Source organism: Penicillium daleae, assembly GCF_028827525.1.
Source record: "Penicillium daleae strain IBT 16125 chromosome Unknown utg000006l_segment0_segment0, whole genome shotgun sequence".
Classification (NCBI taxonomy): Eukaryota; Fungi; Ascomycota; class Eurotiomycetes; order Eurotiales; family Aspergillaceae; genus Penicillium; species Penicillium daleae.
The window spans coordinates 2,831,652-2,858,234 of NW_026623154.1; the positions used below are offsets into that span (position 1 = coordinate 2,831,652).

Here is a 26,583-nt window from a genome sequence, read left to right on the forward strand (position 1 = left end):
GCTTTTTGGGTAACATAATTTTGGTTGCGTTTACCAGAATTTAGATTGCACAAATAGCGACTTACGTTAGGGATAGAAGTCGTATAGGCAGAGGCCATCTTTTGATGCAGACAATATTAATGCATACTGGCATTGATCAGTTAATTTTCAAGCAGTACCCTTTTACTAATGTCCTTCTATCAGGTTGTATATGAAAAGAGAGTGGCCTATAACATCAGTGCTGGCACTACCTACTGGCACTACGTAGACAGAACGGACAAACCATATTGGTATTTAGACAGGAATTTTCCTTGTTTGTAGATAGCAACATGTATCCCGCCAGTTGCTATCCACAAAGCTGTCTTTATCCTATGCAGTCCTTCTGTTTGCCACATTTATGCACCACCTAGGTCTGCCATCCAGCGCTTAGAATATATAATATCCTCATGAAACCGCGGGAATAGATATCGCGCGATAGCTGTTTGCATGAGTATCAAGCCTCGTTACTGATTCCCCTCATCCATGACCTGTTACTTCCCCAGGCCCTGATCAGTCATCTACTGACTCCTGCTGCTCGCTCCAGGCCTACTCTCCGATATCACAGGAAGATAACTTCCCTTGCCATCTATGGATACTGGACCAGACTCCCCCAGGTCTTCTCCTCACCCCGAAGGGGAGATCACATGCCTCGAACCTCTCTTGAGGCCACGACGTGAGTTCCTTGATCTTCCTGGGGAGATCCGAAATCTCATTTACGGCTCCTTCTTCGCCTCCACCAGATTGTCCTTTGCAAGGCGATATCTTCACAAAGGCAAATGGAGACGGATCAAGTCAGCACAATTTTTCTTCGCAATCATCCTTACCTGCCGCCAGGTATACGAAGAGACTAAAAGACTATGGATGAGCCAGGTCACTTTCAGTTTTGAGCAGCCTGATAGCATGTTGGAGAAACTCTATTTCCTACCCTCGTCAGTGCTATCCCAAATCCGCCACTTGCGTATCCATTATGCCTACCTGGATCTCGATACGACATCCGAAGCTCACAAACTGCTGAACAATCGGTATCCTAAATGGCTGGAACAGTTTGAGCTTCCTGCATCACTTATGTTGCTCTCGGGTTTACGTCTGGAAACAATTGCTGTACTAGGGTGGGAGTTCGAATTTGACAAGAATATAGAGAATATCCACGGTTTCTTCATCGATGATAGCTATTGGAAGGAGCTTCGCTTTATCACCCCCTGGACAAATTCCTTGAGTCCATTTGAAGTTTGCAGCGACGTCCCCGACCGAAGCCTCCAAAGCGAGTTCGCGCTCTCCGAATTCAGTTTCCGAATCAGCGAATGGACTGAGAATTTGCAAAAACGCGACACGAAAGTAGAGATCTATCTCCCTTCAGCAGTGGATCTCTAAAAAAGGGTGATCTGTGATCAGTTGTCCAGGATGAGAGTGAATCTGCATGGCCTCACGGACCCGACTTCACCAGAAGGGCATGATTTGGATAAAGTCATCGTCATCGTCAAACGCGGCGATCCAGAGCAGTCGATCCAAAATAAGCATACTTGGAATTTGTACAGTATTCAGCAGCTGATAGAGGACAGATCATGGGATCAGCTAAGGGTACCTCCGCTTTACTTTTTGGCCAAAAGAGCACGCTGGGGAAGAGGAAATCGATACATACCAGTGCGTCGACGATATTACGTGGGTACCCAAGGATTTTGACAACCCCATGAAGCGCGAATGGCTCAGAGTGACCTGAATGCTGTTATCCGTCCCTTGACTTGACATCCATGTCGACCCTCAGAAATAGAATGAACATTTGACTTCTGAATAAGCCCTGATAAAAATCTCCATCCCCACTTAGCCCCAGCGTGATGGTATCAAATAATGATCTTACCAAAGTAAATCGGTCTGCTGTGTCTTCTAAATATGGCGGAAAACGCCTTGGGTGACCTACCTATCTGTACGTCAAGTAGCGGCACCGCATGGTGGATAGAATGTGCACGACTTAGATGAAACCTAACCAGGTCGAGGTTCGGATAAAGTCAGTATGTTACCTACGATGCTCCTGAAAGACTATATTAGTGATTCGAGGGTCCCGATATCATTTACCTCTAATAGCGCGGTGAGTGCACTGTCCAGGGAGGTATTTAGTTGTGTAACCGAATATCCATTTGACTATTATGAAGTAAATAATGTCTCATACTACTTACGGTGTATCCAACACAATCATGCTTGCTATTCTTCGGATCTGTGCAGATCTGTCCTCTCAACTGTCTTCACTATGTAGGAGCAAATCAAATGCGAAGGAAAAGCCATGACGGAGGTGTGACTCTGAAAGGCTTATGGAAGTTACTCGTACTCGTGTTGGTCCAGATTACAGGGACGGGTATACTGTGACTTTGTCGATTAGCAAAAACAACCATGAGCTCAGAGAGAGGCGTGCACCACTAATTACTTGAGCATCATCACTGGGGATCCTGCCTGACTCATCCCTGCTCGAGCCTTTGATTGAACTCTGTGATTCAGACGTACTCGATTGACGACCAGTCCGAGTCTCAGTTATATCCTATGTGAACCAGACTACAGTTCATGTGGTGGGAGTCTAATTTTACTATATACTTCTAAGCTTTGAGATTCTGTACGGAGAAATTGCAAAGAAGCAGTTTATGTTGAGAATGTTGTCAATGTGCTATGCTATGCTATCATTATTAACAACTCCATATCAAGTATCCGTGCGAACAAGCCAGAGAGCAACAAGTCCCAGGACAGTCAAGTATGTAGTTGATGTAGAAAACCAGATGAAGGGGCAGAATGTGCACCAGAAGAGATAAAACACCAACGCCGCGTCAATATGTAAAAAGAATAGAAAAACCGTTCGTTGTCGTCATTCATGATGGGATGCGAGAATATGAACTTTTTGGAGAATGTGCAAGCATGACATATTTACTCGTCATACAAGTCTATGTCGCCGCTCTCATCATCCATCTCAGCAAGTGCATCGTCCGAGTCGACCATTTCCGAATCGCCATCTTCGCTCTCGAGTCCGTGGTTTGGCAAAACTTCAACACGCCCGTCAGTCATGACCACGCGAGCCTCTTCACCGTCCCGAATACTGCCGCGCAGGATGAGGACGGCGAGGCGGTTGAGAACCTCGCGCTCAATGAGGCGGCCAAGAGGTCGAGCACCGTAGGCGGGAGAGTACCCAGCGGCACCAAGATAGTCCTTGACCTCCTCGGTGCAGCGGATAAGGACGTTCCGACCGTTGTTCTCGAGACGCTTCTGCACCTCGGATAGGCGGAGATCAACGATCTTGCGAATCTCCCGCTTGGTGAGACGATTGAAGATGACCGTGCTGGAGATACGGTTGAGAAACTCGGGCAGGAAGTAGTCGCGGAGCGCGCCCATGACCTGTTCCCGGACGTGAGGCTCAATGCGACCTTCGCGGTCGATGGAGCGGGTGAGATACTCAGCGCCAAGGTTGGAGGTCATAACGACAATGCAGTTCTTCGCGTCGACAATACGGCCTTGGCCGTCGGTAATGCGACCGTCATCCATGAGTTGCAGGAGAACGGTCAGGACTTCCTTGGCAGCCTTCTCAACCTCATCGAAGAGCAGGATCGAGAAGGGTCGTCGGCGCAGACTTTCAGTCAGCTGGCCACCAGCGTCGTGACCGACGTATCCAGGAGGAGCACCAATCATTCGGCTGAGAGAATGTCGCTCTTGGTACTCAGACATATCGAAGCGAATCATCGCCTTGGGGTCGTCGAAGAGGAATTCAGCGAGGGCCTTGCTGAGAAGCGTCTTACCAGTACCCGAAGGACCGCAGAACAAGAAGCTGGGAGGCGAGTTGGGATTGCTCAGACCGGAGCGCTGGAGTCGGATGGCGTTGGAGACAGAGGTAACAGCCTCCTTCTGTCCGATGACAACCTTGCTTAGGTACTTCTCCATATGGAGCAGCTTGTCCTTCTCGGTAGTCTTGAGACGAGTGACGGGGATACCGGTCCATCTGGCAACGATCTCATTGATTTGCTCAGGACCAACGGCGTCTGCGAGCAAAGCCTCACCAGCCTCACCCGAGTTAGCACGACGTTCAGCATCGGCCTTCGCGCGGTCGGCTTCGAGACGTTCAATGAGCGCCTTGGTCTCGGGAATGGCGTAGTATTCGAGATCGGCTGCCGTTTGAGTGTCGCCAGAGCGCTCGGCCTCGTCACGCTTCACCTTGAGAGAGTCAAGCTTGATCTTGGCATCTTGAACTTCCTTGCTGCGCTGCTTCTCGCTTTCGTACTTCTCGCGCATGGGGCGCAGCTCTTCAGAAACGTTGGCGGCCTCCTGCTTGGCAGCTTCCAACCGGGCCTTGGAAGCTTCGTCCTGCTCACGTTCCAAGGCATGAATCTCAATTTGAAGCTGTCGGGCCTTTCTCTCGAGGGTGTCCAGAGCCTCGGGTTCAGACTCGCGGGTAACCCGAACTGCAGCGGCGGCTTCATCAACCAGGTCGACGGCGGAATCGGGAAGACGTCGTGCTGTAAGATAGCGAGCAGCCAGAGTTGCGGCAGCCACGATAGCGCCGTCAAGGATGTTGACACCGTGGTGAACCTCGTACTTTTCCTTCAATCCACGAAGAATCGAGATAGTCTCCGAGACGGAGGGTTCCTTGACCAGGACCTGCTGGAAACGTCGCTCGAACGCCTGGTCCTTCTCAATGTACTTGCGGTATTCGCCGAGAGTAGTGGCACCAATGCAGTGCAGCTGGCCACGGGCCAACATGGGCTTAAGGAGGTTAGCAGCGTCCATGCCGCCCTCGCCGCTAGATCCTGCACCCATGAGCAGGTGGATCTCGTCGACGAAGAGGACAATGGTGTCCTTGGAGTCCTCAATCTCCTTGAGAACGCCCTTCATACGCTCCTCAAACTCTCCACGGTACTTGCTGCCAGCAACCAGAGAACCAACATCGAGAGAGAGCAGTCGGCACTGAGTCAAATTTGCAGGGACATCGGCATTGACAATCCGGCGGGCTAGACCCTCAACGATGGTGGTCTTACCCACACCGGGCTCACCGATGAGAACCGGGTTGTTCTTTGTCCGTCGGCTCAGGATGCGGATAACACGGCGAATCTCTTCCTCACGTCCGATGACGGGGTCGATCTTACCCTCCCGAGCTAAGGATGTCATGTCGATGGTGAATTTCTTTAGGTTCTCATTTTCGCTCTCGGCGTCGGCAGTCTTGGAGTCCACGCGCTTGGTACCTCTGATCTGCTGAATGGCGGAATCGATGAGTTTAAGGTTGGGAATGTTGGCGTCTGCCAAGGCACGCTGAACCTGCGAGTTCTGGCACACCGCTTGTATCAGGTGGTCAATGGCCACGAAGCTGTCCTTTTGCGTCTTTGACAAGTCTGTCGCCGACCGGATGACTTTGGCGAGTTGTGGGGAGACAGAGACCGTCTCTGGTGGGGGGTCCTGGCTTGGTAGACGGACCAGCAGCTTCATGAGTGACCGGTCGAGGAGTTGAGGGTCGCCGTGAGCGCGCTCCACAACCTGACGGAAGAGCGGGGTCGAGGCAGCATCGTGTGAGGAGTGACCAGCTGGTTGCTGCTGGTCTTGGGATTCGTCCGGGGAAGGGTTGAGGAGGGAGACTGCCAAATGGAGAGGCAGAATCTGGGAGTGGGCATATTGTTCAGCCAAAGCGCTGGAGTCCAACAAGGCCGAGTTTGCCCGATCTGTGAACTGAGCTCCGTTCATGATGAACGAAAGTAGGGGGGTGCTATGATGTCAGGTGGTGGGATCGTAAAGAGGGATGGGACGATAAGAGAAGAGAGAAGTTGAAATAGGATTGGGACGAGGTGATGCTTGATGTGGGAAATGGCACAACACAGCCAGTGATGCAAGTCGATAATATACTTAGACTGGTGGGCTGCCCGAAGGTGCTCCAACCGTCATGACGCCATGAGTGGGTTCCACCGCCTTCCAGAAGCTGCCAGTAGTGTCACCTGACATCCGTACATTCCACCTCTTTGTCAGGTCACGTGATACCCATGACAGCTCCATCGAGCATTATGAGATCAGACACTGAACAATGACGTTGATTAGATGTCGTACGATGGATTTCATTTGCCGAGAGATAGGAACAGAATCATCCAACCAAGTTAATCTGACCGGTCTAGACTCTCAACACAAACTTAGCAGACCAGCGAAGATCATGGACGTATGAGTCGCGAAGTTTATGAGCGACAGCAATACTATAGCTTAGTTCAAGTTCACCATTCTGATTTCCACCTGGGAGATCCAAGAGAACATTCCTTGAAGCATAGACATAGAATTCAACTTGCTATATAGGATCGGTACAGCGTAGATGGCTCGTTCTGTATCTACTTTGTAACCACTCATGTCGAGTTATTGGTTGGTCCCTATATGATAAATACACCAACCCCAAAGTTATGAGAGTTGACAGGCGGAAAGCCTCAAATACGAAGAGATCAACAATAAAAGATTCGGAATCAGCAATCGGTTTCAAAGGGAACAAAATGGGCATACAGCTTATATTCAAAAGGTTGATCTGGACCTGGTAGGTGCCATATTCGCAGGTTTGATCATGAGCAAAGACGTGGTCAATCCTCGACTTCTTTGACAATAAGATCGTCACTCAGATTTTTGATCTTCTCAATGCTGTCTGGGGTCATGGCCCTGGCATACATCGCCGAGCCAGTCAAGATGTTCAACGTAGAGGCGCATTTACATCCCCAAGACTCACGGGAGATAGCCAGTGGGAGGAAGGGCTCTATTGGCGATCCAAATTTCTTTACCAGTGTCATCTTGGATGATCCTGGATTAAGATCAATATAGCATCGCGACTTCTACCAAGGTCATTAACTCACTTCCCCACTTTATCATCAAGTTCTTGCCAAGCCTCAATGGTCTTGTATGTCTGGAAACTCTCTATCGCAAAGCTGTAAACGTTTGGCCTCTCTTAGCCGCCAAAAGTTAACTTACTTCTCGGTCGGCCATTTTGGTTTTCCTCTTTGATATGGTAGAAAAGATTTGTATAATTTAAGCGATCGAGTATGGCTGCTCTCATTCTTGTACCACTTCGGCTGTAGGAAGAAAGTGATACTACTACCACCCCGCTATGGTTGGTACTACATCTTTTTCTCATATAAATTCGCTTGCTTCCGAGGCCCTGTATCCATGCGACTCCATACACGGATCTTGAGGATCTTTATTGGAAGAAGTAGCTCACCATTTTGTGGGCGGAACTGCAATTTGAGGTCGCAATGCATTGTATAAAGCTCTATGTTCTTTGGGACCCGGTGGCACGAGCAGACTGCATTTTCATTACAGTATGAGCGAATTATGCATCCTACACGACCGGAAGCAACATTCCAAGTAGAATGTTGCACCATGGTATTTTATTGCATTGATATATACCTCACGATCAGCTAGTGTTCTACTTCTTGCTAACACACAGCACCAGGCCTTGGTTAGTTGTCATAATCATGGTTATAATTCAAGGTAGGGGACTAGTCAATGTGCCCCCAATGATTAACACCAGACCAGCTGCCAATATGCCTTATCTTGACGTCCATTCATAACTCAGAGGGTACGACTTGATGCTCTCCCAGAGGACAATGCTGATATCTTCGGGCCGTGTTGCCTTGATGCCTTGTTGCCTCAGGCAAATATTGATGCTGATCACTGCCTTCTACCCAGGTCAGACAGGAAGGTTTCGCTTCCCCACGTTGCTCAACTCTCCGAAACAAGACACGATGTCAATTTGACAGTGCCGTTGGCGGAATCTCTCAGGTGTGCATGTGTTCCTGCGGTGGAGCGCGCAGGCCCTGACACTCCGCCATACCAATCGCAATCCAGGGAAACCTTGGATTGTGGTGAGATCTTGATTTGACTGACAGTGCCACTGACGCCAGCCTAAGTAATGAGGCGTCCTTGATCTGCCGTGTATTTACTACATCAGGATAATCTTCTATCGCTGCAGAATGAGAAAAATAATGATTATCTATGCTTGGAAAAGTACCTCTTCTGGCTTTTTTCCTATTCGTGTGGCTGACTACAAATCACTACTTTACCCGTTCCAACCTTCAAAATAGCCGATCAAAGTATGGCGATAGGCTGTCCCAGATCTTGACGTCAAGCGCGACCAGCCATGAAGTCAGACAGCCGATGATCAGACTTTATGACCTGGGATCAGACCTCGAGCAACCCGTCCGAGGCATGACAAGTACGCCGACACTCCGGCTGGAGGACTTTCCTCGCATCAGGTCTACTTACGAAACGAGAAAAAAAAAGGAACGAGCCAAACGAAGAAGAAAAGAACGGAACATACATAAACTGAAAAAATAACACGAAGAAGCAAACGGCCTGGGTAGAACCTACATCTCCATTCCACCGGCCATGCGCAAATAGAAAGCCGTTCTTCACCCACCCGCAGCATAGCCCAGACCTCGTGGAGCAGCCCAGTGGACACCTATTAGGCTGATCCGAGTCAGCACAGTCCAGACACGAAGATCGAAGCCTCCCACTGTCCATATCGGAGCTCCCCATTGGCCCACACATAGCGGGGAGGGTGGCCTCTAGACTTTGGAACGCGTGAAGTTGTGCATCTTGGGAGGGGCCCAGCCTCGACAGCGCGGATATGGCGCAAAGACTAACAGCGGAAGGATCCTACGGCGGGGCAGCGGAGGGAGGGGCAAGGCATTGCCTTTGCTCTGATTTGCCTTGAGGAAACAACCGCCCCCCCCCCCTCTGCCTCTATTCTTGGATCTTGGGATAAATTTTGCAAGTAGGCCGGTGCTTGTAGCTAGATGTAATTACTGTGTGGTGAAACTAAGCTAAGCCAACTAGATCGACCAAGGAGATGTCTGGAAGATGGTAACTACTGGACGCAAGTGGAAGCTACGAAAAATTATCGTCTCCGTCTGTACTGCAGCATCAGCTACTGTACAATCTGCACAGCGTGGACATTGGACGACAAGGTCGTAGATCCTAATCTGAACCCCCGCTTCTGACAGTAAATAATGGAAGCTGTCCGAGACAAGAGTTAGATGTCATGATGGTAGTGTAGGCGACAGTCGAGAGTTGGGCCGGGCGACCTATGAACATCAACGGAGAAGGGCAACCACGGGAGATGCAAACGGGGCCTTGGGCAGTTTAACGGACCCTCGACCAGCTAGCTTCCCCTGGCACGAGGTTCGGAAGCCGAATTCCTTTTTCGATTCGACATGGTAGATTCATCACTACTCAGATTGTCGAGGTAGAGTATAGCATATACCAACTGTGCTCAGCTGTACCATCCAGATAGAGCTCTCGCCCGAGGCTCGTCAACGAGAATGAAAAACCCGGTTTGGCCCCGAAGCCACCCTGATTTTTACTGGGTCGAGGAGGGTAAAAATTATGGAGTAACATCAAAAGATCCAATAATGAATATCTGATGATTTATTTCTTTTTTGTTCGCGTTTTTCCATTGGGGAGTCAATGAATTTCCATTAGGGGGAGATTCACCTAATGGATCGTAATTCATGGTGGGAATTAAACCCATTAAATAGCCTGCCCAACCTTGTCTCCTTCCAACCCTCCACCATCCACTAAAAAAAAGCCAAAGCATATGTCATCCACACGCCTATAAAAAAGCATTTTAGCCCTGCGTCCTGGCCTGGCTTTCTTTGGTCTTCTTCTCACGCCATCGCGCCTTCTATTGAGATCATCTGCCAGCCCTCTAATTTGCTGGACGCTGCCCGGGACTCTGTCTGCTCGCTCAGACTAACCCCGATCCCAAATCCTAGCAGCAGATCAAATCACCGACCAGGAAATAATAATCAATTATTATTTTTTTTCTGGAAAAATTTGGCCTAGCCGCGCGAGCCTATCTCGGAATCTGCAGAGCCGTCAAGATCTGTATTGACTTGTTGCTCATTTTGACGTGGTCGAGTCGAGTCAAGCCGCTCACATTCCACGAGGTTATTGCCATTTACCTTTTTGGCATTCTCCTCCTGTCGTGTGCTCGCTCTTAAACCTCTTTTTTCTCATCCTCTGATCAGCCTGCAAGCACCCGTCGAGGTTTTCTGCAGGGTCCAAATTCTTAATCTACCTTCTCTGCCTTCTACGAACCATCATCATCAGATCGTCCGTGCATATCTACTCCTGCAAGAATGTCGACCAAGCCGATCTTCGTCGCGACGCATCCGCGTGCCTGTTCGACGGCGTTTGAGCGAGTCAGTTACCGAATCGAGGCCTGATCAGCCCAGAGATCATCTCAATCGCGAGGATCCATCCGGACTGACCAACGTTTCTACAGGTCTTCATGACTCAGCGCGCCACCATCCAGTGTGTCCACGAGCCGTTCGGCGATGCCTTTTACTACGGTCCAGAGCGTCTCTCCGACCGTTTTGAAGACGACGAACAGGCTCGTGTTGACAGTGGTTTCAGCAAGTCGACATATCTCACTGTGTTGGAGAGACTGGAACGTGAAGCTTCAGAGGTCCGACCCTTCTTCCCGCGAAATCGTCCCTGATTTCTTTCCCTCCTTGTTTCCTTGCTCCCCTTTAAAACCGCATTCCTGAATATCTCCGTAAGGATCGATATAAGGATATTGAACTTCCTCCCACTCTCCATATCTCTCCAATCGTGAGATGGCTACCCTATTCACAACCTACCGTGTCTACTCCTTGTCGCGTGTGTACGCAAAACACATACAAAGCCCCAGGAAAGACCGAGGACCAAAGGGTCTCATGCCCTTTCCGTCATGTGTAACTTGCGTCTTTTTCTTGCCGAGGGAGATACTTACCGTGCGTGCAGGGAAAGAGAGTCTTTATCAAGGATATCGACCACTACTTGCTCCCGCCAGGTGGAAAACCCGCCAGTGTAGCCCCTTCGCTGCGTCGGATCAAACGCGGCGTGGGCACCACGACAAACGGTGATGATCACGTTCCGGTCAATGGGGTGAATGGTGCTGTAAATGGCACTACTCACACCAATGGCCATATCGCCGTGTCCACCAACGGCGTTGCCAATGGCACGACCAACGGCACCAACGGCACGGTGAGCAACGGGGTTACCAACGGCTTCACCAATGGAGTCCACGAGGCCAATGGCCACGAGACCAATGGGCATACCAATGGAACCATCAACGGGGTCTCACGTCCCCCGTACCCGTACGACACAACCACCGAGCCGGGCAACCCAACCGTCATGCCGCGCGAGATCCAGGAGCGATTCCATTTCGCCTTCCTCATCCGTGACCCGCACTTCAGTGTGCCCTCGTACTACCGCTGCACCATCCCACCCTTGGACGATGTGACCGGGTTCCATAACTATGACCCCCGCGAGGCCGGGTATGACGAGCTGCGGCGGCACTTTGACTACCTCGTTCGCGAGGGACTTGTCGGACCGCGAGTAGCGAGCCGCCCGGACGTTAAGGTTGAGAATTGCGGAGCCAAGGAGACCGTTCATGAGATCTGTGTTATTGATGCAGATGATATGCTGGATGCTCCGGCGGCGACAATTGAGGCGTTCTGCAAGAGCGTCAATGTGCCGTATGATCCGTCCTTGTTGACGTGGGATACGCAGGAGGATTATGACTTTGCGTGCCACTGCTTTGAGAAGTGGCGTGGGTTCCATAATGATGCGATTGAGTCAAAGGCTCTGGTTGCGAGAACTCATGTAAGCATGCCTCAATCCGGGTGGTAGATGATATGGGTGCATAGTGTGGACAAAGCAGATGGAAATGGATGACCAGGACGATCTCATGCTAACATGGGTCTCACAGAAACATGCTCGCAAGACCGAGGAAGAGTTTGACGCCGAGTGGACCAAGAAGTATGGTCCCGAGGCAGCCGCTCTCATCCGCAAGGCCGTTGACGAGAACATGGCCGACTACCTGTACCTGAAGCAGTTTGCCGTGAAGGTCTAACTGCGCAGAAGTAGACACAGCCACGGTTCATCTTGAGCGCAGTCAAGACCATGAACCCTTTCAGATGAGAAGATGATCATTGTGTAAGGGGAAGAATGACAGGAAAGCGAGAAGAAGTAAGGAAGGAATCCGGGCCAAAGCTCTGGGGAGGGCAGCGGAGGGGACCATATATTCCATGGACTCCCAAACTCTTTCCCCCCAGCCAAACGACGATTACGACTATTCTTATTATTACTGCACCGTGCTATGTTCAACCCTGCATTCCCACTTGGCTTTCAGTGTTCCCAACCCCTGGTTCCCGCCCTTTCGTTATGTTGGATGTTACAGCCCCCGATGAGAACGATTTAGTCCCGATCACGCCATCCCCGTGCTTCACCCACCCATAACTTTTGTAAGACGGGATGGAGATCATGGACCTTGCGTGGGGATTGGTTGATTACTGCTGATGATCTTGCATGGATCGCTACTCTTGAGTTTTTGATCTTCACCGACTCTTGCGTTGTTGCTGCCTTGCTTGTTTATCCTTGTCTAAGCTGCGAGATTGAATCGGACTCTTGCACCTGGTTCAGCCTGTGCCTGATTTGCGTCTTTTGTATGTTGGTAGATTGAATATGATACGTGTTCTCGATGGCATTTAGATTTTAATCTTCAGCCTATTGCTGTAGTTTGTGGTGGCGTCAAGGTCGCTAGTTCGTCTGGCGGCGGTGCGTCTTACGGTATACCTTGATGTATCTGTCTATCTCAAGGATCTATAGGGAAAATACACCATTACACCATAATTAAATCTGGTTTTCAGCAACCTGTCATGAAAATTTGTTTGATTAAGCTCCATATTAAAAGTTTCCAATTTGATACCTCCAAACCTACACTGGGGCACATCGTTCCGACAACAGGATCGAGAAGTACAAGAGTGTCTCAGCTTGGAGTTTCTTGAAGCATTCCGTATAGGTATGATCCAATGGATAGGTGTGAGGTAATATAGCATTCACGTTTAGTTGTAGGCTGGATAACAAACAAAAAAAGTATGGAGATGTTGTCCAAAGTTTGAGCTCTTGAGCTGGAAAAGAAACGAAACCGTATATAATTCACATCCAAGCATACAAAAGGCCCTGCCCGATAATTCAAGGCCGAAATTCTAGCGCCGTACCAACAGGAATCAGGAAGAGCCCATCTCAACAATTCCATGCCTTCAGAAGACTTTGTCCGTCGAGCACACTACGGTACATGATAATAAGAAACCCCAAGCTGTCCATTCAACGAGTGCCGCGAGCAGACAGACAGAAACCAAAATAAAACCACAATACTTGAGCCTCTCAGATGCAAAAAGATCCAGAGCAAGAGAACTTGCAAATCACCCGATGCGAATGCCAACCCAGGCACATTCGTTTATACCGCACTGTACCCTCCCCTCGACCCGGACCCTTGCAATGTGTTGATCACGCTTCGAACCCAGTCTTTCATGAGGTAGGGGACATCGCGGAGGGTATCGCCGTGTGGAAGAAGATCCCAGCCACGGGCGCTGTAGCGGTTGTAGTTGAGCCAGGAGCCGAAGATGAGGTAGGCGGCGACGCAGAGGAAGACACTAGGAAGAAATTGTCAGCGTTAGTTTCGAAACACGACTCGAGATCGCTAGGAGAGAAAAATGCGAGATCTTACATGATAATCATCCAAGTGAAGAACCCCCAGGAATTCGAGTTATTCTGCTTCCCCCGCTGATAATCATCGCAAGCATACCGCGTGCGCCAATCCAGTTTCAAGATATAAGTATCATCCTCACCCAGCTCGAAGCTCTTGAACTGCAAACTGCCGTCCCTGGATTTTTCATCGCGGCGCCGCTTCTCCTCATCTGCATCCGAGCTGTCTTCCTCCGTGACAAGCCCTTCCAGTCCAGAGCGGCCTGGGTCACACGTAAAATCAATCACGGCTGCGGCATCCTTCTTCTTCCCTTCGTCGTCGTCTCCCCTGAACTCGCCGCCGGCAAGCTTGACCCGGACACCCTCGGTGTCGGGGTCGATCGTGGCTAGTCGCGTGAACTCTGGCTCCATCGAGCCCCCGCCCATAGGATCGAGACCGACGATCGGGAAGCCGAAGCGCTGGCTGCCGTTGCCGTCGGTTGGGTGTCGGTTCACGAAGCCGCAAACTACATAGCGTAGATAGTTAGTTCATAGTTCCCCCATTGGCCTGGACGTCCTGTCTCGTGACAGAGAGTTGCACGAATTGAGACGTACTTCGCTTGGTCTGTCCGCACTTTCCATCATCTCCACGGTCTGCGGCCTTGCTGCCCAGGTTTTTGCAAATGTTGAGAACGTAGGTCGTATTTGTCACGGCGGTTTCCGTCTCGTTGACGTGGTATAGCTCGTGGACGCCGCTCAAGGGACTGAAGTCGTATTTGTACTTGTCGACATTGATGTGGGAGCAGTCGAAGGTCAGTGCCGCGCTTAGACTGGGTAGCACTGAGGACAGCAGTAGTGTGACTCCGCTGGATTGTATTCGCATGGCGAGGGATGTGGGATGTGTCGTCTGGGGAGGAGAGGAAAGGGTGCGTCGTTGGGCCGTACTGGATCAGATTCCGGCGCGGGAGGGAGCTCACAGGCTTGTATAAGAGTGCGCACGTGCGATAGGTAAAAGAGTGATGAGGAGACTGGGATCGAAGTGCGGATGATGGGATTCCACGGGGGGTTGAGGTGCAAGCTCTGGTGGCGCGCACGAGGGTTGGTCTGGTGTTTGTCGAGGATGACGAGGGCTGGGGGATGCGGAGGTGTTTCGTTTCTCCGACGCGGCTCGTTACTGGCGGAAGCTGCAGGCAGCACAAGAAAGGATACCCCACGAATCGAGGGGAAGGTGAGTCCTGCGGAGTCTAAGGTCGGGCTGAAGAGTCTTGGAAGAGTCTTGCAAGCTATTCGAGCCTCAGGACTTTTGTCTTTTCTGCCCGAGTTGCTTCCTGGTATGGAGGGGGATGATGTCACCCGACCGAGAGAATATTCGCATTGTTGCCGGGAGCAGTCTACTTGAGCTGGGCTATACTACGCTGCGTGTACTGTTTTTTGTAGCAGCATCCGGCTAACCTGTACATTTGAAGCATATTCATCGAATCTAGGCAGCATATTTGGCTCATCATTCGTAGTCACATGTTTACCCTAGCAGGCATCGAGCCGACACAGCTATCTCAGCCTTGACTTTTCTATAAGAGAGACTCTTGGCTGCTTTGGCTAATTGGCAGATAATTGAAGAGTATGACATAGTAGAATAGCGACTCAGGTCGACCTGTTATTCTACAATCTCTATTCTGTCCATCTATCTGTTTGCTCTTATCCGTCCGCAAAAGGCACCGCCCACCAAGACCGCGCACGGGCCACCATCAAATCCAGCAGTAGTCGGCAAACACATCCAAAAGAAACGACCAGCTCCCCTCCGGATCTCACTCATACATCAATTCCTCCAGCGATATCGCCAAAATGGTCCAACCACGCATGGTAAGTGCCAGTACCCCCGTCCTTCCATAGGATCCTTGCGCACGGGATCAAGTAGCCAGCCCCATCAATCCCACCAAGAACAAATCTAGCTCCCCGCAACCCCCACGGCAAAAGGAGAAACCAACGCGCAAAGCTAAAGCTAAAGCTAACACATGAACCGCGCAGCTCTCACGGGACGACGAGGCCACGGCCGGCGGCGAAGAGAATGAAGTTCGTCGCGAGGACCAGGAGAAGATTAATCGGTTCAGTCGGTTGCACCAGCGGGAGACTGTGTTGGAGGAGCAGTTGAAGGCGAAGCAGGTATGTAAAAGGAAGACAGAGTAGATGATCTGCTCTGAAGATATCCGTTGTCTAGTTTGGCATATCCATTCTAACAAGTCATACAGAAAGACAAGGAAGATCTCGAGGAAGTCTCTACAGAACTCGAACTCGCCGATGAGGACGAGCTTGTCCCGTACGTGACTTCTTCACATCTAGTGCCACGTTGCAAGGTCTAGTACTAATTGTCCCGTTCAGCTACAAAATCGGCGACTCCTTCTTCCAGCTCCCCCTCGCAGACGCCCAGTCCATGCTCGAGGCCTCTACAGCACAGATCGACGCTGACGTGTCCAAGCTGGAGGACTCGCTGGGCGAGTTGCGCGATGAGCTACAGCAGCTAAAGGTCTCGCTCTATGCGCGGTTTGGAAGGAGTATCAACCTGGAGACTTAATGCGGATGGTTCGAGTGGTTGGTAATGACTTTGAACTTTTTGTATACGATTAAAGATAGAGATGAAAGAGAGATGATGGATGTGTTGGCTCCTTTTTTTGTATGAAGAATGGCGGTGTCAAATGTGTAGACAGACAAGGTAAAGTCCACTTTATGTGTTCGCTCGGAATGATGTACGTATTCAGCTTCGATCTGATCACAACTCATAAATTTCATTCAAGGTAAACCAGATAAGTCAAAGGAGGAAGAAAACAAAAGTGAGGTATCTAAGGGGACCACTGGAAAGAAACACAAAAAACGCAAAGACAGGCTATCTGTCCGCAAAGAAATAATAATCATATGTCACCGATGGCAACTCGAAGGGAAAAAACACTGGGGCCAGGTATGGTGGGTAAAGTGCCCGTGGTAGGAACTTCAAAAGGATTGATGGGGAACAAGGTGGAAAGCATCATCAGAACAACGCCCATTCTCCAGTAGTGCTGTCCGGTCAGGCGTGGGCAAGGGAAAGAAAGCATCGAACGAAAAGTGTGTACATTAAATGGCAACCCTCAGCTCAGCCTCTGCTTTTTCTCGTCTCGGTCACCTCTACCTTCCCTCTCACCCAAGAGAGAGAAGGTATTTATGAGTCCCTACCGCACGCCGATCCTGTCTTTCTTTCTCCTTTTTTTTCTGCTCGCACATATATAACACTCCGGGGTATATCAGTTTAGAGAAATAGGAAGCTCCAATTGCATCTACCGGAACTTGGCCCGGCAGCGGCCCATGACCTCGTTTTGGCAAACCAGCTCAGCACTAAACTCACTTCCGTCCAAGGTGAGGTAGATGTCAAAGTACACCCGGTAGAAGATACCCTGGGGGGTGTCCATGCGCTCAAAGTCGGTTTCGAGGTTCTTGCGCGAGAGGTCAGATGTGAGAGTGACGACTTCCTTGATGCCTGTAGATGAATTGTCAGTAGGCGGAATAAACACAGGCAGAGATGGGAAAATTGTTGGCTTACGAGGATCCTTGGTGTACTCGGGGCAGACATCCTCATCACAGGCGTACAGGACGTCCTCATACATGAGGGTTGCACCAGGCGCCACTTGACGGAAGAAGCTGACCTTGACCGGCTCGCCGATCTTGACACGCTCTCCCTTTTGCACAAAGATCTGGCGCGTGTACTTGCATCGGTCGCGGCCGTCCAGACTGGGCACCCGGTATTGCTCCGGGTGGTATCCCTCCTTGAAGGGCTGAAGAGTGGCCATCAGGTAGTGGCGACGGGCGACACGGTGGGTGATCACTCGCTCGGTGATACCGGCTGTCACGGCACCCTTGACAATGGCAGCCACGGAGTCCATAGGCCGGACCACCTTGGTCTGGAATTGTGGTGGGACATGGAGCTTGATCTGCTGGAACAGGTACTCGGAGGCACCGAAACCACCAACAACCAAAACATTCTGAAAGTGAGGTTAAGGTTAGTACACAGTACAAAGCAAGACAAAGAGAAAAGCAAAAAGAGGAACGATTCCTACCTGCAGCAAGCGGTTCTGTGCCTGGATGGCAATAATCTGGTTGCGAACCAGCTCGAGAATGCGGTTCACCACGGGCTCAAAGCACTGGAGAATCTCTTCATTGGTGAAAGTCATGTAGCCTTCCTCGATGCCCGCATCGGGGAAGTCTGCCTCAATACCGACGTCGACCGCCCATTTTTGACCGTTGTTCCGGAAGTCCGCCTTGATACGGTTCTCGAAATCCATGATACACTTGGCGTAGACCTTGCCCGCGGTACGGGATCCATCAGGAAGCTTCATTTTGCGAATCTTGGCCCGCAAAATGTTGCTGAAGTTGCGGTTCAGGGCCGTCGAACCACATGAATCTCCAGATCCGGCAGTACACTCGGCCACGCTGAATGGCTGTTCCTCCTCGACTTCGTATGCAATCAGATCGACGGTACCACCACCGCAATCGACAATGAGAATGGCGTCACCGATCTTCAGGTTCAACAAACCCGTCTTCGCGCAGAAGAGCGCAGCCGCCTCGGGCTCCGATACTAGGGTAAGACGGTTGTCATTCTCGTCGCGCAGGAATCCAGCCTGGATCGCAGCAGCACGAGTCGCTGCCTTGCCCGCATCATTCCAAATCGCGGGGACGGTCAGATAATAGCGAATATTGCGCTCCTCTCGCGTAAATACCTCACCGAGAGTCTTCTGCAGCTGTGCGCGCATGGCTTGTCGCAACTTGAAGAGATAGTCGGCCGCCACATCGATTTCTGATTTGCCAGGTGGGAGTGGAGGCAAGTTGATGGGGTCGATATAAGTGTTTCCCGACAGCATCAATTGCAGCTTGAACCATTCCACCTTTTGTACGCCCGGCTTTGGGTACCCAGTCGGCGCAAGGGCTTCCGCAATATCCGGACCCCAGCCTACTACCTTCTGGTATTGATCGTAGTACAGGACGGTTGGAATCTAAGAAAGTTGGAGAAACGGATACGGTCAATACATGGGCCCTTTCGCCAAGGAAATCATCACACGGCGTGTCTGCTCACTTTTTGCTTTGTATGCGTACCCGCGCCCGGCCATTCCGTGATGATATCCTCGCGGGCCTCATTGTTGGTTGCAAAGGCAAATGCGACACCGGAGAAGGTGGTACCAAAGTCGATACCCACAATGAGCTGCGCTTTGTTTCGATTGGCGCCCTCGATCTCGACGGCGGGGTTGCGATACTGGGACTGGTTCATGGACGGCTGGATCGGGTGGCCAAGGGATTGTTGTGGGGGTTGCATGCTATACCCCGGGGGAGGGTTCATGGGCTGCTGGTGGCCGGCGTACTGCATCGTGGTGTTGAGGTTGAGCGGGGCGGGGTGCTGGGCGAGTTGGCCGTGGACCATGGGACTTGTGGGTCGATTTGAGGCGAAGCTCGGGGGACGTTGTTGGGAAGGCTGATTGACGGGCAGACTGGTGGTCGATGAGCTCCGCTGCGAGGGTGGTGAGGTCGGTGATGTACCGTTGGAGGGGGTCACCACGAGGGGGTTGGGGGAGGAAGAGGCGGAAGGCGGGGGGATTTTGGGGCTTTTTGTCGCGTCGGAAAGTGAACTTGCCAAGTCGGGAGCTCATGGAGGACATGTGTGGCGAGCGCCCAAAGGCTGAAAGGGAGGAAGAGGGAAGAAAGAGAGAGAGAGAGAGAGGACGTGTCAGAGGAGAGAGAAAGGAAAAGGCAGGGGGGGAGGGGGGAGGGGGTGCCGGGTGGGAGAGTGGAGAGTGGAGGTGAGGCGAGGGCGAGGAAAGACAAGGCTGACTTGGGAATTGGGAATACGAGGCAACGAGCAAAACGTGTGGTGGTGGTGGTGGTGGTGGTGGTGGTGGTGGTACCTGTCAGCAAAGAATCCCCAAAAAATAGGACTAAACGAAAGAGGGTGCAGGAATCCACCGGAGGGGCAGTGACCGTAGACAAAATGGTGGATAGGAAATAGACCACTCCGTGGGGATCATAGGCTGGTATACAGTGGGAGTACTGTCAGAGTCAGGATATGGGGAGATGATGGATGTCAGATGAGATGACAATTAAATGATGATAATTATAGGTGGACTGCGGCTGAGGCTAGAAAGAGTCGTCAAACCCATCGGATTATGGAAGATGGAAGACGACAATGCGTTGAAGCTGAATTCAAACCGGGCTCTCCCCCCGCCCCTTTTGTGTCGATCCGAATGCCTGGTGGGCAGTGCCTTTCCTTTCCAATATTGAAAACCGCAGTCGAGTCGACACGACTCCGTCACTGGCCCCTCGTACGAGACGCGTGGAGAGATATTATTATCATTATGATTACGATTATCATCCAATATTAGATATCTGGAGTAGAGGCGTAGACGGAGTGATTTCATCGTCTTGTATCTTCGGTATGAACGAGTACATCATCCTCGCGATTGATTATTTACTGTATTGTGCCTTGCGCGTGCGTTCCACGGAACCGCGCTTATCCCACTCGCCGGTCCAGCCTCTCTTGGTTCGTTTCGGCCCCCAATCATCGTAAAATTAAACGTGGGGGCCACTGAGGACTGAGGGCCACTGCCCTGTTCGCCTTGAACACGGAACCTGCATGGAACGGTTCCTATCAATCGGTTCCCTCGAACAATATTGGACCCTGATCTCGAGTGGTCTGGGTTTGTCTGCGCCCATTCTGCCCCCGCCCCCAATACAACAACCCTCGTCTCATCGTGCCAAATCTTCCAGACTCTTGCACCGTATACTCAATCAACCTACTGCGCCACTTTTCGCGCCACCCAGTGCGAGGGCTGATACAAGTTCTGAAGCATGCTCTCCCCATCCTGAATGTAGCCGCACGGCCGCCGATCATACGGCCGTGTGTCAACACGGAAACCCAGACGCCCCACCAAACACAACACTTCATCCTCGCTCAACTCCACATTGCCCGGTTCCCCAATGCCCGAGGCGTCTTTGCTCTTGCCATCGCCCATCTCCTTGCCGTCTGAGCGGGGATGCCCCTCCTCGAAATGCCACAGCAGCGGGCCCACATTGATCCAGAGACCCCCAGGCTTGAGACAATGGTGAATCGCCTCGATGTATCGGATCAGGTTGGGCGCGGTGTCAATGAAGAACACGGTGGCCACCGCGTCAAAGGACTCGCGGTTACTCGGCTCCTTGTACAGGACCACGAAATCGGCCGCTGACATCGACATCGAGCCAAACGGCGCCTGCGTCTGTGCCGCTTCCTGCATCGCCGTGCCCGGGTGGACGTCCGGGATCATGACGCGCCGTAACTGCTGCGCACGCGAGTGCAAGTTGGAGAAATGCAGAGCGAAAGGGTGCAGCGCGTGCGCTGCGGGACCGGCCGTGTGGTTCAGAATCCAGCTGCTGGCCAGCAACTGGTGATACGAGATCTCGTTACCCTCGGCCGCATACCCGGCCAGACAGACCTCGAAAACGAGTCGGCCCAGTCCGGCGCCTGGGATGAGCACGCGGATCTCGTCGCCCGCGTCTCGGCGCGTCTGAAACTCGGTGTGGAGGTCCTGGAGGACCGAGTCGTAGCAGACGGCCCGCTCGGCGCGGCCTTCAGCACTCCAGTCGCGGTAGAACTGGCGGATGGTGGAGTGCGCCTTGTTCACGTCGGATGCCGTGGCTGTCTCGTGCCAGTACTGGTTGGGGTCATCCTTGTCTGGGTTGGCGGGGAGTCCAAAGGACTCTAAGCCCACGGCCAGGATGGCATCGGCAATCTCGGCGTTGGTATCGATGGCATCATCTACCTTGTTGAAGGTGTCTAGGATGGAGAAGGGTGGCTCTGAGAGCATTTGCCAGTGAGCGGAGGGCAAGGCGTAGAAAGCTTGCCGCCGGCGATGCGTAGTGTTTTGATGTGCCGTTCGCCGGTATTGTCTGTAGTCGTAAGATTAGTCCTGCTATGGAAATGGCACCAATACATTGCCATCTGCGTCCTCGGTAGGACAGCCAGACTAAACACGAAGATTTATAACATGCATTGATCATGGCATACGCACCGAAAGGAATCAAACGCGGCAAAGAGAACCCGTCGCTCTTCAGGATCGGAGAACGGATCAAAGTCTCCAGTCCAAGTCTCCTCCCCCTCCACCTCATGGCCAACGCCCTGCTCTGAAGCTGCCATGGCCAGAGATATCCCACTGAGCGGCAATATACACCCTAGGATTGATACTTACGGCCCTGCGATGGCCTATGGACTGACCAGCCCAATGTGTCGATCCTGGACGCGAGTAGTGTGCGGCGGGCAAAGCGAAGTGGGATTGGTGGACCGCCTCCGTTTGCCGCATGGCGGGGACCTGGAATCTTCAACCTCTCCAAGCTGGACACCGGACACGCGAAGATCGCACGCACCACCAGAACAGCCTTAACAACTTCACCAGCTCATACTCTAGCTTTTCCAGAGTTTGCGCTCTAATTGAAGAGCAAAAAACACATCATGGCGACGGTTGCTCCATCAGCAGTCCCACAGACGGAGCTGGTCTCCCCCACTCTCAAGCCTCAAGAGCTCTCCTTCCCACTGCCGAAAGCTCTCCACACGACTGGCCATGTACATCTGACCTTCTTGGGTCATTGTGCCATGGTTCATCTTGCTACATCAACACCGGGTGACTCGGCGGGGTCTTTCAAGCCGATGGGGAGCTTTGTGTATGCCATGCCTGATGTGAGTCCTCCATTCTATTCATCGTGTCCTTCATTTGCGCTGTCGTGTCTATCTGCCTTCAATCCTTGGTTCAAATATGCTTTTCTGCGTGCATTGATCTTCGAGCTCGATTCAAGCTCTGTGAAGAGTCTTCCAATCCAAGTTATTCGAGGATGGGATATATGTCACTCTGTTTTCAGCTGCTACTGAACCCTTGTCGTATCTGAGGAGATATTGCCTTGATCAAGCACACTATTTGGATGCTGTTTTCAGAGTGTTGTTGTCTCCATGTTTGATCCATGTCTCATCGACTTCCTCCATAACATCCCATACTTACAAATTGTACCAGCGAACATCATCAAACGCAACCATCTCGACAACACTCTACACCACGCCATCCAGCATTGAATACACGACACGAGTGGCCAGGATTCTTGCCAGACGCATGCGACAGCCCGTCTACGTTGGGTGTAGCATTGACCCCAATGGACTCGGGCAGACCGTGGAAGAAGAAATGGAGGGCCTAACGCACATTGTGAATTTGATTGTCGAAAAGTATGAAGCGCAAAAGCAGAAATGAGTACAAGTCTAGGGAAGTGCATCGGTCATATAGGAGTCTGGATTATGAGAATGGCGTTACTGGAAGGCTTGCATTTAACGATTTCTCTCCTTGGAATGTGAAGATAATTTGCGAAAAATACCTCCAAAGTCTCTGATTATGCTTGGCCATGCAGAAGCAATATCACTTCGAACCTTATCAAGGCTTGGCCTGCTCAATGACTTTACAAGGACCCATTCAAATCACGCCCATACAGCCGCGGCCTTGAACACGCAGCTATCTAGGGCCCGTTTCTTTTATTCCTGTTCCTCGATATCCTCCAATAATAGTCACAGTTTATTCGGGTTCCAGGAAAACGTTGGTTAGAGGAATTCCGACCAGACCGAGATTCGCTCAGGATCCGATGTACGGTGTATATCCCCGAATGCCACCACCACCTTTCCACTAAGGCACCGCAATACATTCATACAGAGTCCCAATTCCTTCGGATGAAAGGAGCTTGCCTAATTCCCCCTGGCGCCGCTGCAATGCACTCTCAGGCTGCTGCAAGATTGGCCCAGCGACGATGGGCTGTGGGTGTAGGTCCACTTGGTTATGGTGGCTGTTCCTGAGAATGACCAAGTGGTCTGGGATTTCCTGTGTATCGTTGAGAATATAAGTAGAGAGGGAAGTCACAAGTGAATTCTGTTTGAAGTTCACACAGAACTGGCAGGTAGCTCTCCTAGAAGCTTGCAATGCGTTCGATTATGGCCCCCCAAAACGTCGGCATCAAAGCTATTGAGCTTTACTTCCCTAGCAGAGTAAGTTCACTATTTCTGCCGAGATATTATTTCGCTTGCTATTCTTGAATATACTTTGTGTCTAATTTTCTGGTAGTATGTGGCTCAGTCTGATCTGGAAACCTTCCTTGGTGCCAGCACGGGCAAGTATACGATTGGACTAGGCCAGACGCAAATGAGCTTTTGTGACGATCGCGAGGGTAATAACTGCCAACTCAAAACACTCGTTTACAATGATATGATAGCTAAACATATCTTCCGTTGACCATCGCTGACCACTTCTCCAGATGTATACTCCCTCGCTCTCACGGCCGTCTCTTCTCTCCTCCGCAAATACAACATCTCCCCGAACTCAATCGGCCGCCTAGAAGTTGGCACAGAGTCCATGCTCGACAAAGCCAAATCCTGCAAGTCCGTCCTTATGCAGCTCTTCGGTTCCAACGACGACATCGAAGGCGCCGATACCTACAACGCCTGCTACGGCGGTACAAGCGCGCTTCTCAACGCCGTGAACTGGATCGAGTCTTCTGCCTGGGATGGACGGAACGCAATAGTCGTTGCCTCGGACATTGCACTATACAATACAGTTTCTGCAAGACCTACCGGTGGTGCGGGTTGTGTGGCCATGCTAATTGGACCCAATGCACCCTTGGTCTTGGAGCCGCTCCGTGCGTCGTACATGCAGCATACATATGACTTTTACAAGCCGGATTTTAAATCCGAGTATCCGGTTGTGGATGGGCATTATTCTTCGAGATGTTATCTGCAGGCGCTGGATGGGTGTTACCGGCGCTATCGAGAGAAGCAGGCTGCTCGCAAGACGAATGGGATGTTGCATGGGAATGGAGTCGTGAACGGGCACTCCACGCCAATGGGCTCATCAACAGTTGCTCTGGATGAATTTGACTATTTTGTCTTTCATGCACCTAACTGCAAGCTGGTTTCCAAGTCATACGCGCGTCTGTTGTATAATGACTGCATCGCCAACCCACAGCACGAATTATGCAGCTCTGATGCCGTACCCTCTTCTATCCACGAACAACCCTACGAAGAGTCCCTGGGCGACAAGACACTGGAGAAACTCTTCATAAGACTCTCAAAAGAGAGATTCGTAAAACGAGTCCAGCGAAGCCTTACAGTCCCGACTCTGTGTGGGAACATGTACACTGCCGGCGTGTACTCGGGTCTTATCAGTCTGCTCAGCAACGTGCCCGGCTCTGAACTACTCGGCCGACGAGTGGGAGTCTACAGCTTCGGCAGTGGTCTTGCCAGCACACTCTTCAGCTTGCGCGTTGTAGGCGACGTGAGCGATATCGCATCCAAGATCGATCTCCACGCCCGCCTCGCAGCCCGCGAGCAAGTTTCCCCCGAATTCTATGACGAGGTAAGACAGTCCCGCATTGAACGCACGACACACAATCGCTAAATACAATTAGATGTGTAAATTGCGCGAGCAAGCGTACCAACAGAAAAGCTATACTCCCGTTGGCAGTGCCGATACATTGACGCCAGGTACGTACTATCTCGTCCAAGTCGACGAGATGTTCCGGCGGACCTACGCCGTGAAACAGGACTAGACAACCTTACGTCAGGTCTAATTGCAAGTGAGGGTTACAAACACAATGGGCTTCAGATTTGATCACCAAGAATTGTACCTTCCTAGAGTTGATTCTCGATTTTAATCTATCACATATGTCTCTACCGTGGGTGACTTTTGGGCTGCAACGAAATTTCCCCGTGCCGTGGCTACGCGAACGCCATGACCTGGCCCTTTGAAACCTAAGATTCCACCCATCCGGACTCCGAGCACAGCACCTCCCACACACAACGAGCCCCAATAATCCATTTCGTACTTTTCGTACTCTGTACTCCATACTTTGTGCCTCGTTCTCTTCATCCCATCCCAAATCAAATGCTTTATCGGAATATCACAACCCGAGTCCAAACCCGATAAACAATGCCCGATCTCTACGTCATCGCTCCATCTAAGTAATCGGTTAATCTGAGACTCCCGTAATAGCGTTAGGCATTAGATTAGGTGCCACGGAGCACTCCGGTCCTCTGTGCGGTTGGGTAGGGGCAAATCGGAAAGGCTCGGTTGTTGGTCAGGGCGGTTTCATCTATTCGGATCGTTGTCCCGCTGTGGGGCGGCCAAATAGGCTCCTGTGGGCTGCGGTGAAAAGAAAATAATAACCGTAGAAGATATGCATAATCCTTTGAAGGGGAGAAAAGGCTGACTGGAAGGATCAGGATCGGAGGTACAGGTACGGTTACAGGTATAGGACTTGGGTTGAATGTGGTGCCGTTCCGGTAATACGACACTGGACTGCTGAGATTTGTAGTCTACGGAGTAAATTTGTACCGTGGGATGGAGGATTGGTAGCCAGGTTGCCTCTTTTGGCTTTTGCTTGTGCTGTTTCGGGCGATTTACTCACAGATTCGGTAGTTTGTTTGCCTATGGCATATGGGTTGATCTCCATAATCCTGAGATTCGGGGCCGGAAACAAATTTCGGGCCTGGGTGTGCTGGATGACTATTCTTGGGAGTAGGGGTCTTGCCATGATACCCGATGTCCAGTGATCAAAAAACATTACAAATAAAGAATCCTGGGGGATCATGCGAGGCTAAGCCTAGACGTACATGGCGACGCTGATGCTCGAATGCACAGAGCCACGGACGAACAGGTTGCCATCGGCCGTAAGAGTGTAGGACCAGTGCTCCGCTTGTGGTGAATTCGGTCTTCGGCTCGAGGGAGCTGAAGGGCATCACTAAGCTTACTACAACCGCCAAGACGTGTATGATATTAGTTTGCAGTAGTGGTTGCATGGGTTGGGTTGGGTTGGTTCTTTTTATTGCTTCTCATTTGCAAGCGGTTCTCTCCAGGCCCGAGAACCCGGACACCAGTAGGACTGGGATGTCATCTGTGCAGAGACGATCGAAGAAAGCGTATTGTACAGTCGCGCTGTCGCCCTGCTCTGAAGAAACAACTCATGGCTTAAAATGGCGGGGAAGAAAGAGAGTTTACACGGTCACCTCCCACCAAC

General features: G+C 51.3%; 10 protein-coding genes across 10 annotated transcripts; 5 read left to right on the plus strand and 5 right to left on the minus strand.

The window, feature by feature from the left end:
• Positions 1-606: 606 nt before the first annotated feature.
• Positions 607-1,389, plus strand: N7458_006717 (uncharacterized protein; the record flags this gene model as incomplete). The annotated part of the gene is made up of 1 exon (XM_056910099.1): positions 607-1,389. One exon carries the CDS (start codon positions 607-609, stop codon positions 1,387-1,389), a length of 783 nt encoding a protein of 260 aa, XP_056765803.1.
• Positions 1,390-2,922: 1,533 nt separating this feature from the next.
• On the minus strand, positions 2,923-5,715 carry N7458_006718 (ATP-dependent Clp protease ATP-binding subunit; the record flags this gene model as incomplete). The annotated part of the gene is made up of 1 exon (XM_056910100.1): positions 2,923-5,715. The coding sequence occupies one exon, from the start codon at positions 5,713-5,715 to the stop codon at positions 2,923-2,925; it is 2,793 nt and encodes a 930-aa protein (XP_056765804.1).
• Positions 5,716-6,581: 866 nt separating this feature from the next.
• Positions 6,582-6,978, minus strand: N7458_006719 (uncharacterized protein; the record flags this gene model as incomplete). Its single annotated transcript, XM_056910101.1, has 4 exons — positions 6,582-6,657; positions 6,725-6,796; positions 6,849-6,898; positions 6,964-6,978. 4 exons carry the CDS (start codon positions 6,976-6,978, stop codon positions 6,582-6,584), a joined length of 213 nt encoding a protein of 70 aa, XP_056765805.1.
• A 3,155-nt stretch (positions 6,979-10,133) lies between these two features.
• On the plus strand, positions 10,134-11,893 carry N7458_006720 (uncharacterized protein; the record flags this gene model as incomplete). Its single annotated transcript, XM_056910102.1, has 4 exons — positions 10,134-10,196; positions 10,280-10,462; positions 10,780-11,643; positions 11,702-11,893. 4 exons carry the CDS (start codon positions 10,134-10,136, stop codon positions 11,891-11,893), a joined length of 1,302 nt encoding a protein of 433 aa, XP_056765806.1.
• Positions 11,894-13,279: 1,386 nt separating this feature from the next.
• Positions 13,280-14,389, minus strand: N7458_006721 (autophagy-related protein 27; the record flags this gene model as incomplete). The annotated part of the gene is made up of 3 exons (XM_056910103.1): positions 13,280-13,475; positions 13,550-14,033; positions 14,122-14,389. The coding sequence occupies 3 exons, from the start codon at positions 14,387-14,389 to the stop codon at positions 13,280-13,282; spliced, it is 948 nt and encodes a 315-aa protein (XP_056765807.1).
• A 959-nt stretch (positions 14,390-15,348) lies between these two features.
• On the plus strand, positions 15,349-16,075 carry N7458_006722 (tubulin-binding prefolding complex subunit GIM3; the record flags this gene model as incomplete). Its single annotated transcript, XM_056910104.1, has 4 exons — positions 15,349-15,366; positions 15,532-15,666; positions 15,753-15,820; positions 15,883-16,075. 4 exons carry the CDS (start codon positions 15,349-15,351, stop codon positions 16,073-16,075), a joined length of 414 nt encoding a protein of 137 aa, XP_056765808.1.
• Positions 16,076-16,808: 733 nt separating this feature from the next.
• N7458_006723 (Hsp70 family protein) lies at positions 16,809-19,175 on the minus strand (the record flags this gene model as incomplete). The annotated part of the gene is made up of 5 exons (XM_056910105.1): positions 16,809-17,008; positions 17,072-17,510; positions 17,586-18,518; positions 18,599-19,007; positions 19,057-19,175. The coding sequence occupies 5 exons, from the start codon at positions 19,173-19,175 to the stop codon at positions 16,809-16,811; spliced, it is 2,100 nt and encodes a 699-aa protein (XP_056765809.1).
• Positions 19,176-20,306: 1,131 nt separating this feature from the next.
• N7458_006724 (uncharacterized protein) lies at positions 20,307-21,685 on the minus strand (the record flags this gene model as incomplete). The annotated part of the gene is made up of 2 exons (XM_056910106.1): positions 20,307-21,438; positions 21,561-21,685. 2 exons carry the CDS (start codon positions 21,683-21,685, stop codon positions 20,307-20,309), a joined length of 1,257 nt encoding a protein of 418 aa, XP_056765810.1.
• Positions 21,686-21,997: 312 nt separating this feature from the next.
• On the plus strand, positions 21,998-22,781 carry N7458_006725 (proteasome assembly chaperone 4 family protein; the record flags this gene model as incomplete). Its single annotated transcript, XM_056910107.1, has 2 exons — positions 21,998-22,222; positions 22,551-22,781. The coding sequence occupies 2 exons, from the start codon at positions 21,998-22,000 to the stop codon at positions 22,779-22,781; spliced, it is 456 nt and encodes a 151-aa protein (XP_056765811.1).
• Positions 22,782-23,506: 725 nt separating this feature from the next.
• erg13A (putative hydroxymethylglutaryl-CoA synthase) lies at positions 23,507-25,116 on the plus strand (the record flags this gene model as incomplete). Its single annotated transcript, XM_056910108.1, has 4 exons — positions 23,507-23,560; positions 23,637-23,739; positions 23,827-24,923; positions 24,976-25,116. The coding sequence occupies 4 exons, from the start codon at positions 23,507-23,509 to the stop codon at positions 25,114-25,116; spliced, it is 1,395 nt and encodes a 464-aa protein (XP_056765812.1).
• Between the last annotated feature and the right edge of the window lie 1,467 nt (positions 25,117-26,583).